Raw genomic sequence first — 15,094 nt, forward strand, 5'->3', positions numbered from 1 at the left:
TAGATGTAGGTAACAACCCCTCTCCTCCAGCCATGACAATCAAAAATGTCTCCAGACATTGCCAAATGTTCCTGTGGGGCAAAATCTCCCCTGGTGGAGAACTACTGTTCTTTGATCACCTCCTCAGTGATCTGAGTGTCATGCCTTTGAATACCATCCAAACGCTAATAATTATCTGAGGTCCATCTTCAGATTTCTCTTGGAACTTCAGACCTGTGCACCCAACATCCTGCTCCGCTTCTCTGTCTGGAAGTCTACTAAGTCCCTCAGGCTTCACATGTCCAAAACAAGACCTCTTGGTTTTCCTTCTCAAGTCTGTTTCTCCCTCAGCCTTCCCCATCTCAGTAAATGCCATTCAACACCGGCCCAGGTGCTCTGGCCCCAAACCTATCTAATCCATTGGCAAGTTCTGCTGGTCCTACCTTCCAGTTGCACATTGAATCTACCATATCTCATTCTGTCGACCCTAGAGCTTGAGTCTAAGCCTCCATCGTTCTCACCCAGCGCAGTTGTCCTGTTTCCACTTTTACCCCCTGTATAGTCAAGTTATGCAGCAGCCAGTGTGACTCTTTTGAAACTTGTCAGATCAGGTCACTCCCCGGCTTTATTAAAGCCTTCATCTTTGGAATCAGGCCCTCCTGGACTTCAACCTGCTCATCTAACCTTGTCTCCTTTCTCCACGTAGCTCACTCTGTGCTTGCTGCACTGGCCCATGTGCTGCTTCTGGAACATACCAAGCTCGTTCCTGCCTCAAGACTTTTGGACTTGCTGTCTCCTCTGCTTGGAACATTCTCCCCAAAATATTGGCAGGGCTCACCTCTGCACTTTCTTTAGGTGCCTTTTCAAATATCTCCTCTTCAGAGTAAGTATCCTCAACCGTTCCATTTATTTATTTTTTATTTTAGTTTTGAGAGGGAGTCTCACTCTGTCTCCCAGGCTGGAGTGCAGTGGCATGATTTCAGCTCACTGCAACTCTGCCTCCTGGGTTCAAGCAATTCTCCTGCTTTAGCCTCCCGAGTAGCTGGGATTACAGGCGCCCACCACCACGCCTGGTTAATTTTTGTGGTTTTAGTAGAGACGGGGTTTCAGCATTTTGGCCAGGCTGGTCTCAAATTACTGACCTCAAGTGATCCGCCTGCCTTGGCCTCCCAAAGTGCTGGGATTACAGGTGTGCACCACCATGTCTGGCCTCAACCATTCCATTTAAATAGGCCTTCTGTTCCACTCTCGGTTCCCTTACTCAGCTTTGTTTCTTTTTACAGCACGTAAGCTCCATGAAGACAGGACCTTAGTATTAGTCATGGTTTTTTCCCCCCAGTGAACCATTCCTTTAGCAAGTACTGGTCATGTTGGTAGTCTCAATCCTAGAACAGTGTCTGTTATACAATGACTCAATACGTGTTTGTTGAATTCATGACCCAAATATGGCACAAGGCTTTCTAGGGTATTGCCAGTCTGGAGGCAAGAAGTTGAAATCTAGAGCCAATTCTATTTCTTTTAAATTAAAAACAAGCTGCCATGAGGACTTTACAGCTTTTGGAATTGAAAACATTCATTCCCTAAACCTAGCCATTGAAGTTCTAGACATTTATTCCATAGAAATAACTGGACAAGTATGTTAGAGGCAACTGGAGCCGGGTAATACCAGATATTCTCCTTTTTCAAGAGAAGTCTGATAGCAGACATGAAAATGAAATATCAGGATTTAAAAAATCTTGGCAACTAATTTGAAAAATCTTTAAAACTAGGGAGCCTGGAACAGCATGGCTGTGGGCCAGATTTGGCCTGCATGCCACTAGTTTATAACTTCTTCTTTTATCCTCTGCAGACACAGATCCAGAGAAGCGAGGCCACTTTCTAGGGCCTTAGTGAGCGAGCAGAACAGGAATGGTGACCAGCGATTATCTGGCCGTCATATCAGGCTGCCTGCCTCAACACCCAGGGAGCCGGTGAGCTGATTCACAGGTGATCGCTTCCCTGGGCTCTTCCATGGTTTCTCTGTAGCTCTGTCAGAAAGGGGTGGCAGGAAGAAGGGGCTATCGATCCCCGCCAACTTTGACAAAGGTGCCAGGATGGGGTGATGGGGGTGGGTCGGTAAGAGCAGCATGTGCTACGTGGATGCCTATGGAGTATGGGAGGATTTCATTCCTCTGGGGTCTCTCTGCCTGTTACCATGGGCAACCAGAGGGGTCCAGCTATAGCTGCAGACAAGCATCTGCTTACTCAACTTGTCCAAGCGAGTGAAGGAGGTTCTGGATCTGAGGTGTAGACCACACCCTGGAATTGGCGGGACAGACAGGCTTAGCACTATGTTGTTACCCACTGTCCTGGGTAGAGGTGGGGATTGGGAGTAGGGAGCATGACTTTCAGCATCTGCTTTTCCCAGGGTTTAAAGCAAGAGTTGAAGATTGTGCCTAAGGGTGGAAGCAAACGGGAAGCCAGAAAAGTGCCAGTTGATGGCAATTAAGCTAAAACAAATAAGAAAGCAAATCAAAGGTTAATTTGCCCATGATCACTCATTTACCCTTGGGTTCTGAGAAAAACATTTAATTAAATTTTTTTTTTTTTTTTTCTTTAAAGACAGGTCTTGCTCTGTCACCCAGGCTGGAGTGCAGTGGCCCAATCATAGCTCACTGCAGCCTTGAGCCTCCTGGGCTCAAGAAATCCTCCTGCCTCAGCCTCTCAAGTAGCTGGGACTACAGGTGTGTGCACCACTACGCCTAGCTCTTAATCAAACTTTTGCGGTATTTTTGTTTGTTTTTTTGTTTGTTTTTGAGACGGAGTCTCACTGTGTCGTCCAGGCTAGAGTGCAATGGCGTGATCTCGGCTCACTGCAACCTCCACCTCCTGAGTTCAAGCAATTTTCCTGCCTCAGCCTCCAGCATAGCTGGGATTACAGGCATGCATGACCACGCCTGGCTAATTTTTTGTATTTTTAGCAGAGACAAGGTTTCACCACGTTGGCCAGGCTGGTCTTGAACTCCCGACCTCAGGTGATCCACCTACCTAGGCCTCCCAATGTGTGGGGATTACAGGCATAAGCCACTACGCCCAGCCCTTAATCAAACTTTTAAGAAAAGTGATATCCAGATGATCAGTCTTAGTCTTCTAAATCTCATTGTGGGTCTGAAGTTAAATGCCTAGTGCACATCTGCATTCTCACCTGCCCAGCACCTGTTCCCCCTTCTGGTAACAGTGCTCTGGCCTTCCACATGCAACCATCTGTCTCCCTTTCTCAGTCCATGAGGGCTGGGGGGGCTAACCCCCAGTCTCTTTCCCCCTCCCCCATGTCTTTTTTTTTTGCCCCAGAAGTGAGCACTAGTTCCAGGCCTAGTCAGATAGTATATTTCATCTCCTTGGCTATGTTGATTGGTGTAAATTGGTCAATGGGAGTCAATCCCAGGATTTGGAAATTGTGCAGGGAACAGGAAGTGAGGTTCCTTTCTGCTGGAGCTGCTGATCACCACCTTCCTACGCCTGAAGAGAGATGTCCCGAGAATAAAACCAACTGAGAGGAAAGCAGAGCCCACAGGCCTAGAGGTGACATCATCTGAGCACCTGGATCCAGCTGTGGCTTGGGTTTTCATTTATGTAGGTTAGTAAATGCCTTTTTTAGCTTAAGCCAATTTACATTGGAGGTCTATCATTTGCAACTGAAAGGGTTCTAACAAATACAAATGGAATGAGTGAAAGGGGGCAAAGAATTAAACCTACGCCCGTTACCTTCTTGCTGTTTTCTGTTAGCCACTGAATTCTCTCTTGATAGACTTCAATAGTGCTGTCAAGACATCAGAAAGACTCATCACCCAAGGTCAGTGTCCTCACTGAGCAACAACAGCCACTTACATACACAAAAGGCAGGTATGAATATATATATTTTTAATGTGCATAGGGTCTTGGAAGAAGGTGGTGAACATTTTAAGTGCACTGTAGTGCACGCCTGTAGTCCTGGCTACTCAGGAGGCTGACTTGATCACTTGAGGCCAGGAGTTCAAGACCAGCTTGAACAACCTAGTGAAACCCTGTCTCTACAAAAAATACAAAAATTTGCTGGATATGGTGGTGCATGCCTGTAGTCCCAGCTACTCAGGAGGCTGAGGTGGGAGGATCACTTGAGCCCAGGAGTTCAAGGCTGCATGGAGTTATGATTGTTCTACTGCACTCAAGCCTGAGCAAAATCAAGCAAAGACAAAACTGAAGATACTTGGTTTGCCAGGGCACTAGGTATAAGGGGATTGCAAAAGGGATCGAGTTTATAGGTGCTGCTCTACTGGTAACACAGTGCACAGGATAAATGACAATGGTTTGGTGGATCAAGCAGTGGAATCAGGCCCTCCCGGACTTCAACCTGCTCATCTAACCTCGTCTCCTTTCTCCACATAGCTCACTCTGTGCTCATTCTGCCCGGTGTGGGCAGGTCTGTGGAGGATGGGGGAGGGTGTTCTTATGAGAAAGTTGGAAGACCACCCTTGCACTTGCTCGAATCTGTGGCTTCTCAGAAGAAATTGTTCCTAGTCTCCTGGAAACTGATCATAAAGGCACAACAGAGGCAGTTAAGCAATCATTTCCACTGGATTGATTAACAAAAAACCTAGTTTCTGAAAAGTAGCTGGAGGACCTTCTGGAAGTTGCCTTATTGCATGCCTGGCTGGAGACTAGCATATATCATGTGCACAAGGTAAGGACTCAGTCACTTGAATTTAATTGACTCGTCCTCACTGGGGGCAGGTGAGATTTAGGGGCCTAGAGAGGGACAAAAGAGGTCTTTGGAAATGAGATCATGGGGTAGTGGGTGGTAGATAGAGTCATAAGGGATACATGAGTTATGAATAGAGCTAAGAGGATGAGCTTTATTTTTATCTTCTTCTTATTTTTATTTGAGACAGGGTCTCATTCTGTTGCCCGGGCTGGGGTGCAGTGGTATGATCATGACTCACTGCAGCTTCAACCTCCCTTGGCTCAGGTGATCCTCTCATCTCAGCCTTTAAGTAGCTGGAACTATAGATGCACACCATCACAACTGGCTAATTTTTATATTTTCTGTAGAGTTGGGGTTTCATCATTTTTCCCAGGCTGGTCTCAAACTCCTGAACTCAAGCGATCCTCCCACCTCGACCTTCCAAGGTGTTGCGAATAGAGGTGTCAGCCACTGTGCCCAGCTGAAGATGAACTTTATAATAAAACATGTTTGTGTTCAAGATCCAGCTTTGCCATCTACTAGCTGTGTGACCTTGGACAGGTGTGGTAACCTTTCTGAGCCCCAGTTTCACCATCTCCAACATGAAGGTAACAACAGGATTTGTTACCTTCAATTTGCTAAAAGTCAATTTACTGAAAGCCAATCCTCTGAAAATCAATTTGCCAAATGACCAATTAGCTAAATAGACTTGAACATTCCTTAAAATGCTGGATTCACAATTAAAACTGATAAACCAAAATATTGCAGAATTCTTTAAAACCTGTTTCAGTTTCCAACCTAATAAAAGTCACTATAAATTCTACAGTTCAATGGTTTTGAGAAATTTGAGCGATTGGTCATTCCATGAATGGCCATTCAGCAATCAACTTCCGGTTAACTGGCTTGAGGGTAATGGTTTTATAAGGGGAAACCCCTTTCTCTTGATTCTCATTCTCTCTTTGCTGGCTGCCTTGTAAGATGTCCCTTTGCTCTTCCTTCATCTTTTGCCATGAATGTGAGGCCTCCCCAGTCATGTGGAACTGTGGGTCCATTAAACCTCTTTCTTATGTAAATTGCCCAGTCTCGGGTATGCCTTTATCAGCAGCATGAAAATGGACTAATACACATGTGCTATCAAAATCTGGTTTAGGAGTGCAGATGCATGCACGTTTTTGCCATATATTTGCAAAGGTATGAATGCAATCAATTTGACATTGAAAGTCATTACTCTTAACCATTAAACACCAGATGAAGCTGTGTCATCCAAGGGACTATGGATTTCATTTTATATTTTTTTAGAGATAGGGTCTTATTCTGTTGCCCAGGCTGGAGTGCAGTGCTGTGATCATAGCTCACTGCAGCCTCGAACTTCTGGGCTCAAGTGATCCTCCCAACTTCGTCTCTCAAAGTGCTAGGATTATAGGCCCACCATGCCTGGCCCTAGACTATGGATTTGAAAAGGCTGAGAGACATTGATCTGGTCCAGTCTTTCTATTTGAGAAAAGAGGAAATTGGGGCTAGAAGTGGGAAGAGACCTGCCCATCTCCCTGGGTGGTAGACTTTTTTTTTTTTTTTGAGACAGGGTCCCACTCTATTGCCCAAGGTCTCACAGATATTGCTGTTTGAACAGTTACTTCCAGGCTACTGAAATGACATATTTCTTTTTTTTTTTTTCCTTCCTTTTTTTTTTTTGAGACAGAGTTATGCTTTTGTTGCCTAGGCTGGAGTGCAATGGCGTGATCTCAGCTCACTGCAACCTCCACCTCCCGAGTTCAAGCAATTCTCCTGCCTCAGCCTACCGAGTAGCTGGGATTACAGGCATGTGCCACCGGGACTGGCTAATTTAAAAAATATATATTTTTAGTAGAGACAGGATTTCACCACGTTGGCCAGTCTGGCTTCAAACTCTTGACCTCAAGTGATCCACCTGCCTCGGCCTTCCAAAGTACTGGGATTAGAGGCATGAGCCACCATGCCCAGACTGAAATGACATAATTCTTGAGCTCCGTGGTGTTGGGAGGATGCTAAGAAACATACTTACTCAGAAAGCTTTGACTCAAAGTGGCGGATGATCTGGGTGGAGAAACGTATTTTCTGCACAACATTGGTGTCTTCCTCCCTGAAGAAGCAAAGCCTTATGAGGGGGTCTCTCGGGCCCAGGGGGCTGCATGTGTTGCTGCAGCTGTGGGGGTTGTGGGGAACAGCTTCAGACTTACAGCACTTCTGTGCCCTGGCTTATCAGGTCAGCCAAGGTAAGCTTCTGACACTTTAAACTGTGAGCCGAAAGCCAGTCTTCAGAGTCCTCCCAATCTGAAGACTGGGTCTCGCTCGCCTGCAGCCTCTGCAAGACAAAAACCAGAATCAAACAGAGAAGTAGAAAGAGAGGGAAGAGGTTCCCTTCACACAGATACCCAACGGGGGCCAACTCAGACTGATCCTATCTTTTTTTTTTTTTTTGAGACGGAGTTTCACTCTTGTCACCAAGGCTGGAGTGCAGTGGTATGATCTTGGCTCACTGCAACCTCTCTGCCTCTCGGGTTCAAGTGATTCTCCTGCCTCAGCCTCCCGAGTAGCTGGGATTACAGGCATGTGCCACCACGCTCGGCTAATTTTTGTCTTTTTAGTAGAGACGGGTTTTGGCATTTTGGCCAGGCTGGTCTCAAACTCCTGACCTCAAGTGATCCACTAGCCTTGGCCTCCCAAAGTGCTGGGATTACAGGCATGAGCTACCATACCTGGCCCCCTGGTTTGTCTGTTTTAGAGACAGGGCCTCGCTCTGTCACCCAGGCTGGAGTGCAGTGGTGTGATCATAGCTCACTGCAGCTTCAAAGTTCTGGGCTCAAGTGACCTTGCCTTAAGTTCTGTGCCTGAGGTCTGCTCTGCCCTCTGTCTCAAAGGGAAATTAGCAAGTGTTGAAGAAGTGTGAAAAACACTCTTATAATTACTGCAAATACTTAGATAGCACTTATTACATGTTAAGCACTTTCCATACATTAACTCATTTAATTTTACAAAGTAGGTTCCATTATGATAACCCCATCTTGCTGACCAGGGAACTGAGGTACAGATAATTTAGGTAATCAGTCCAAGGTCATGCAGCTAGAAAGTGGCAGATGTGGAATTCAAACCCAGGCTGTGAAGCTCAAGTCATGCTTCTAACCATGGTACTATGTTGTCCCTCTAAACTAGCACCAAACTGTGACCATCTCCATGAAGGAGTGAGAGGACTGAGGGGCCAGATTACTTTCTCATTGTGTGATTCTATACTAACAAATGTCCTGCCCTTGAAAGGCACCACCTAAAATCATAGGTCTCTGTCGCATATCTAGGGAAACACAGCTCTCTATCACATGGACACTAGATGTCACTCTTTTCACCTTTCAGACTCAACCCTCTCCCTGGTTGGAAACACTGAGCATGGTAGACTTTTTTTTTTTTTTTTCTTTTGAGACAGGGTCTCATTTTATTGCCCAGGCTAGAGTGCAGTGCCACAATCTCAGCTCACTGCCAAAATCTCAGCTCATTGCAGCCTCAGCCTCCCAGGCTCAAGTGATCCTCTTTCCTTGGCCTCCTAAGTAGCTGGGACTATAGGCATGTGCCACCATACCTTGCTAATTTGTGTATTTTTTTTTTTTTTTTGGTGGAAACAGGGTTTCACCATGTTGCCCAGGCTGGCCTCAAACTTCTAGACTCAAGCGATCCTCCCATCTAGGCCTCCCAAAGTGCTGAGATTACAGATGTGAACCACCGTGCCTGGTGAGCATGGTGGACTTAATAATTCACCTTTCTTCCATCTGTGTTGATTTTGAAATAATGTCACGTTTTAGGACACAGATTTTGTATTATTCATACTTGAAGACACACTATTAAACACATTATGGATTCTGACTTTAGGCCATGCTGATTATGTAACTCAACTAGTTCATTTGCATAGAGAATGGTAAGATCTTTGTGTTGGAGCAATCCTTTCCCTCTTTCCTTCAGGTTCATCTGCAAGGCAAAGGAGGCCCCAGCTGTGGCTGATAAATATAAGAATGATCCTGTGTACACCTGGGAAGTCATGCATTTTGATATAAAATCAGAGGAAAGATGCATGTCATCAACATCTGAACTCATTACAAGACTTCTTCAGAATCTCAAAACTCTATCAACCTTTCCTCATCTCCTGTAATTAAACTTGCTTTCCTGTAAGTGCCAGAACCTAAGTAAATCATGAGTATTTTTCTGATTGTTTAATTGCCAGCATTATAACTGGATTGTTTTTGACTATCATTTCAAAGGTATCATATTTAAACTCTAGTGTGGGTTAGATACATGGTTGTGCACTAGCCTTGCTTGAACATGGCAACCACCGATTGCCATTGTTTCCCTGTTAGAATGAATTCTGAGTTCTATACAATCCACTCATCCTCTTGGGAAGGCCCATTGAAGGTCAGCCTAAAATCGTAGTCTGGTTAGAGGTTTATTCTCCTATTATGCCCCATTTGTCCAACAGCACTTCCTGAAATGGATTTCCGAATCTAGATTTCAGGGAATCTCAAAAGCAAAGCAAATTTCAGGAAGGGGAATTTTAGAATCAAATGCTTAAGACTTCAGGCCTTGATAGCATGATCAGAGTCTTCACATGCTCCTGAATATTTAGTGACATGGCCAAATAGGCTATACAACTTCTATATATAAACAGAGAGATTCTTCAGTCATTTCTAAAGGCAGAGGATTAGCAATAAATGCTTAATTAATCTTTTTCAGTCCTAGAATCCTATGAGAAGGAAGAAATCCCCAGAATTTAGCACATTCTGCATTCCCTGAATGATTTGTAGTATCACGACCCAGTTAAAGTGCCATGGTCTTTACCAGTAAGTCCTGTGTCTGGTTAACGTGTGTAACCAGTAATCCATTGTCTGAATTCTGACCAAGTCCATTCACATTCTTCTGCTTTAGTGACTTCTTTGAATCTCTGCCAGTGTTTCTCCTAATGCTACAAAACATAAAGTAATTTGATGAATGCCTGTGCACTGGGCATTGATTGGTTTGACATCCCCAGTGCCTCTTCTCTTTGCCTTAGTCCCTACAAAGATTCTAGAAACATTTTTCTGTGCAGTGACTGAGAAGGGTTCCTGCAGAGTCCTGATAAAATGTGGACTCCAGTTCCATGAGATATTTTATTATTTAGATAACTAAAGCCCTCAGGTGACTCTAAGAAGATTCAATGACCCAGTCTCACCCTCAGCTCCCATGAGCAAAATGCTGTTGCTGTTTTCATTTGCAAAATCAGAGAACTATGCTTACCAATGGTTTTCCAGAAACATATTTTCTTGGCCATGGAAGACGTGACTAGTTTGTGTAGCCATTGCAATAACACCCAATGCTTATTTTCCTAAAGAAGGAAAGAATACCAGAAAACAGGATAAATGTGGCATACAGAATAGTTTTGGGGGATATCTATATTCAGCACAACGCTTTTCTACATTTTTAAATTAATTTTTTTTTTGAGATAAGGTCTCACTCAGTTGCCCTGGCTGGAGTACAGTGGCCCAGTCATGGCTCACTGTAGCCTTGACCTCCCAGGCTCAAGCAATCCTCCCACCTCAGCCTCCCAAGTAGCTGGGACTACAGGCACAAGCCACCATGACCAGCTATTTTTTTCTGTTTATTGTAGAGACGGAGTCTCACTATGTTGCTTCGGATGGTCTCGAACTCTTGGGCTCAAGTGATCCTCCCACCTAGGCTGGGATTAGAGGTGTGAGTCACCATGCCTGGCCATTTTTAAAAATTTTATAGACAAGGTCTTGCTTTGTCACCAAGGCTGAAGTAATGTGGTGCTAACATAACTTATAGCAGCCTCGAACTCCTGGCCTCAAGAGCTCCTCCTCAGCCTCCCTAAGTCATGGGATTATAAGAGTGAGCCATTGTGCCTTCTTTAATTAATTCATTCAGTAAATACTTATTGAACACCTACCAGGTATCAGGCATTGTGCCTGGTGCTGAGGATACAATGGTGAACAAGATAAAGCTTTCTCAACTTCAACACTTTAACTCTTGGACCGGATCATTCTTTGCTGTGGGGGCCGTCTTATGTTGTAGGATGTTTAGCAGCATCCTGGCCTCTACCTATTAGATATCAGTAGCATCCCTCCACACTTTTTCCCAATGTGACAATCAGAAATGTTTCCAGACATTGCTTAATATCTCATGGACAGCAAAATTGTCCCTAGTTGTGAACCACTAAGATAGACATTGTCCTTGTCCTCCCAGCGCTTATATTCTACAGGGGGAGACTGATATTAAAAAACTAAATAAAATAATTACAAATTGTGGAAAGTGCTGAAGGAACTAAAAGCATGTGATAGGAAGTAATCAAGGGGCCAGGCACAGTAGCTTATGCCTATAATCCCAGCACTTTGGGAGGCAGGCTGAGGCAGGAGGTCACTTGAGGCCAGGAGTTCAAGACCAGCCTGGGCAACCCAGTGAGACCCCATCTCTATAAACAAAATAAAGATATATTTGCCAGGTGTGGTGGCATGTGCCTGTAGTTCCATCTACTTGGGAGGCTGAGGCAGGAGGATTGCTTGAGCTCAGGAGTTTAAGGCTGCAGTGAGCTATGATCATGCCACTGTACTCAATCCTGGGCGACAGAGGGATATTCTGTCTCTAAAAAATAAACAAAAATCCACACCCAAATCCAATGTTACACCCCCTTTTCTCCCTCCTGCTTAAAACTGACCAAAGCCTTCTCTATGTCTAGGATGAAGACTGAGATCCTTCATTTGGCAGCTGAGGACCCTCAAGGTCTGGCTGCTCCCACCTACCCCTCTAGATTTCCCACTTCACCACTGCTCTCCTCTGTGTTCCACAAGGGCCTCCCTTTCCAGTTCTTGGAATTCTCTAGTTCCTTTAACCACAGGGCCTTTTCATGTGCTGCTTCTTTGCTCTGGAACATTCTTCTCCTTCTCCCCTACCCTAATCATCTTGACATTTTAGCTCAGATATCATTTCCTCCAGGAAATCTCCAGCATCCCATTCTATTTCGGTTTCCTTTGTTTTATTCAGACTTTCATAGAACTATGCTCTTTTAGGGCAGGTATCTTAATTTGGAATGATACATTCATTAGTGGGATTTTTAAAAATTTGTGTGTCTCTCCCCTTACACTGTAAGTTACATGAGAGCAGGGACTGGCAGACACTCGATAAATATTTTGAGAAGGGAAGGTGAAGGGCCAGGAGGTTGAAAAACTCCCTTGGTTTTTTTTTTTTTTTTTTTTTGAGACGCAGTCTTGCTCTTGTCCCCCAGGCTGGAGTGCAGTGGCATGATCTCGGCTCACTGCAAACTCCACCTCCTGGGTTCAAGTGATTTTCCTGCCTCAGCCTCCCACATAGCTGGGATTACAGGCGCCCACTACCATGCCCAGCTAATTTTTGTATTTTTAGTAGAGACGGGGTTTCACCATGTTGGCCAGGCTGTTCTCAAACTCTTGACCTCAGGTGATCCACCTGCCTTGGCCTCCCAAAGTGCTGAGATTACAGGCGTGAGCCACCATGCCCAACCTGCCTTGGTTCTTGAATTTCTAATTATATATGCCAGGCACGTGTGAGACCTGACTTTCTGCTCTTGGGTTCCATGAGATACCCATGAGATACTGTTTCTTAGAATTCTCTACCTTTTTTTGCTTCAGCTAGCTCCTTTAGCTTTCTGTTATTTGCAACCAAAAAAAATACCAGCTAAGACACAGCAAGTGAGAGACTCTGAATAAAGTTGCAGCTTAAACATTAGAGTGTGTGTTCTTGTGAAATCATTAAATTACACAGCCTAATAATGGTTTGGCAACTTGCTTTTCTCTTTCAGGTCTTTAATCTTTTATTCAGAGGATGCTTTGTTTTCTGGGAAGCATCACGATAATGTGGCAATGCTTTAAAACACACACACACGCGCACACACACACACACACACACACACACACACGGCTTTACTTCAGCAAGCTGTCCTGGGAGACTCTAATGGCAGAGACTGTTGAAGTAGAAATGCCTCATGAACACTGGCCGCCCCGTAGTGTCTCACTTCCCTCTTTCCAGTCAGTGATTAACAGCTCTTAATGAATTCAGAGGACTGCACGACTAGATTCTGGGGTGACTGGTGCAGGCTGATGGAGAAGGGGTTGAAATGCATAAAAATAACAAAACAAAATAGTGCTCCAGAAAGAGCATGGGGCTGGGTGCAATAGCTCATGCCTGCAATCCCAGCACATTGGGAAGCTGAGGCAGGGAGATTGCTTGAGCCCAGGAGTTTGAGACTAGCCTGACCAACATAATGAGACTCTGTCCATACATTAAAAAAAAAAAAATTAGCTGGGCATGGTGGTGTGCACTTGTAGTCCCAGCTACCGGGGAGGATGGAGTGGGAGGGTCACTTGAGCCCAGGAGTTTGAGGCTGCCGTGAGCTGTGATCTCATCGCTGCACTCCCGCCTAGGTGATGGAGTGAGACTCTGTCTCAAACAAACAAAAAAACAAACAACAACAACAACAACAAAAGTGCTGAACCTTTGGTTTCTTCATCTTCAGAATGGAATGGGGACAGCAGTAACTGACCTGCCTACTTCAACACTGTTATCAAGAGGATCAAATGAAATTGAGAAAGTAGAAGTGCTTTGTGAAATACGAAGTACTATAAAAATGCAGAATGCCAGCTGGGCGCGGTGGCTCATGCCTGTAATCCCAGCACTTTGGGAGCCCGAGGCGGGTGGATCAAGACCATCCTGGCTAACATGGTGAAACCCTGTCTCTACTAAAAATACAAAAAAAATTAGCCAGGCGTAGTGGCAGGCGCCTGTAGTCCCAGCTACTTGGGAGGCTGAGGCAGGAGAATGGTGTGAACCCGGGAGGTGGAGCTTGCAGTGAGCTGAGATTGCGCTACTGCACTCCAGCCTGGGTGACAGAGCAAGATTCTGTCTCAAAAAAAAAAAAAAAAAAAAAAAAAAGTAGAATACCATAAAATGTGGGCTGCATCTTCAAGCACTTCAGCATATGACATGAAAACAATCATGTGTTTCATGAACATTTATAGAGCGCTCACTGCGTGCCAGAGAGAACAGGTGTTGGGGAGATAGACATGAACAGGACGCAGCTCTTTCCCTTAGGCCTTTGCTCAAATGAAATCTTATTAGAGAGGTCTTCTGTGAGTACTTTAACTCAAACGGCACCTCCATTATATAGAATATATAAATACGTTCTATATATTCACTTATTTACTTATAAGTAAATACGTTCTATATATTTACTTATTTACTTGTTTTATAATTTCTCTATATTTAGTTACTTACTGTTTGAACCTCTGCGCACCCCTCCCACATAAACATACTAGAAGTAGATCCATTTGGGCCAGGACAGTAATGTTCACTGCTAGGATATTTTTGCATAAAATAGAGTTTAGAACATAGTAGCTGCTCAAAAACCATTTGTTGAATAAATGCATTCAGAGCAGGTCCAGAGTTTAGGCAAAGGTGAGCTGAATTACACTGGGGGGTGATTGCAGGAGAGGAAAAGAACAAACCAGTCCATGGCAGATGGCATTTTGGTCCAAGGGAGAGAGGGAACCTTGATTATTGGGTGAAAATAATAATAATAATAATAGGAGTCTTTCCTGAACCCCATTCACTGTCCCCAATCCCCCAGGGAGGAAACCACTCCTCCTGTGGAAGTCCTCCTGTTGCTGTCCCTTCACTTTGTCATATGGAGTTGTCATGGCCTGTCTCCCAGACTGGCTCCATGACTTCCTTGTCTACTGGCACCCCCAGCATTTAGCCCAATGCTCAGCATGTAGGGAGTGGACGCTTCACACCCCAGGCTACCTCAATCTTGTCACTCAGTCCAGAGCTTAGCATCTGGCCTCCCCTACCCCCTCTGTCACCACCCCTGTCAACCCTGATGACGCTCACCCTCACCTGTATTTCTTCATTTACTTCTCCATCTTTAGGAGAAGGGTTCCTGGCACTCCAGGGCCTTGCTTCTCCTAGATCTCACTTCTGGTTTCTCCAAGCTCCTCCAAGCAACTCAGCAGTGAAGCTTGCCCTGTGGGAATGTGTTAGCTGGTCTCCAAGGTAACAGACTGCACCACTGCAGCTCGGGGCAGGGAAAGGGAAAACCTTCCTCATTCCAGGGAAGAAGTCACAGCTGTGTTGTTGATAACCACTTCTCCCAGGTCACTCTGCTTTTCTCCACCTTCACGAAAACCTGGAAGCAGGATTTAGACCTTTTTTTCAAATTTCAGAACCTCTCAGTCAGCACAGAACTATGGTGTAGGCCAGTAAAGCCCTGGTGCCTGTGGCCTTCCTGTGGTAGGAACGGAGGAAAGTTTCCAGAGAACTCTGCCACGTGTGGCAAAGGTGGTAACTTTCTCTTCCTCCTCAGATTCTCTTGGGTTC

The 15,094-nt window shown here is 45.0% G+C and overlaps 1 protein-coding gene across 1 annotated transcript in view; it reads right to left on the minus strand.

Moving 5' to 3' along the window:
• Positions 1–15,094, minus strand: part of VWA3A (von Willebrand factor A domain containing 3A) — a 142,667-nt gene that overhangs the window by 48,069 nt on the left and 79,504 nt on the right. The window contains 7 exon segments of the mRNA XM_031658403.1: positions 3,724–3,778; positions 6,720–6,797; positions 6,895–7,019; positions 9,533–9,656; positions 9,968–10,032; positions 10,034–10,055; positions 14,615–14,903. Coding sequence (XP_031514263.1) covers positions 3,724–3,778; positions 6,720–6,797; positions 6,895–7,019; positions 9,533–9,656; positions 9,968–10,032; positions 10,034–10,055; positions 14,615–14,628 — 483 coding nt within the window. The 5' untranslated portion in view covers positions 14,629–14,903.

This window comes from Papio anubis, chromosome 18 (genome assembly GCF_008728515.1).
Source record: "Papio anubis isolate 15944 chromosome 18, Panubis1.0, whole genome shotgun sequence".
In the NCBI taxonomy this organism is placed as follows: domain Eukaryota; kingdom Metazoa; phylum Chordata; class Mammalia; order Primates; family Cercopithecidae; genus Papio; species Papio anubis.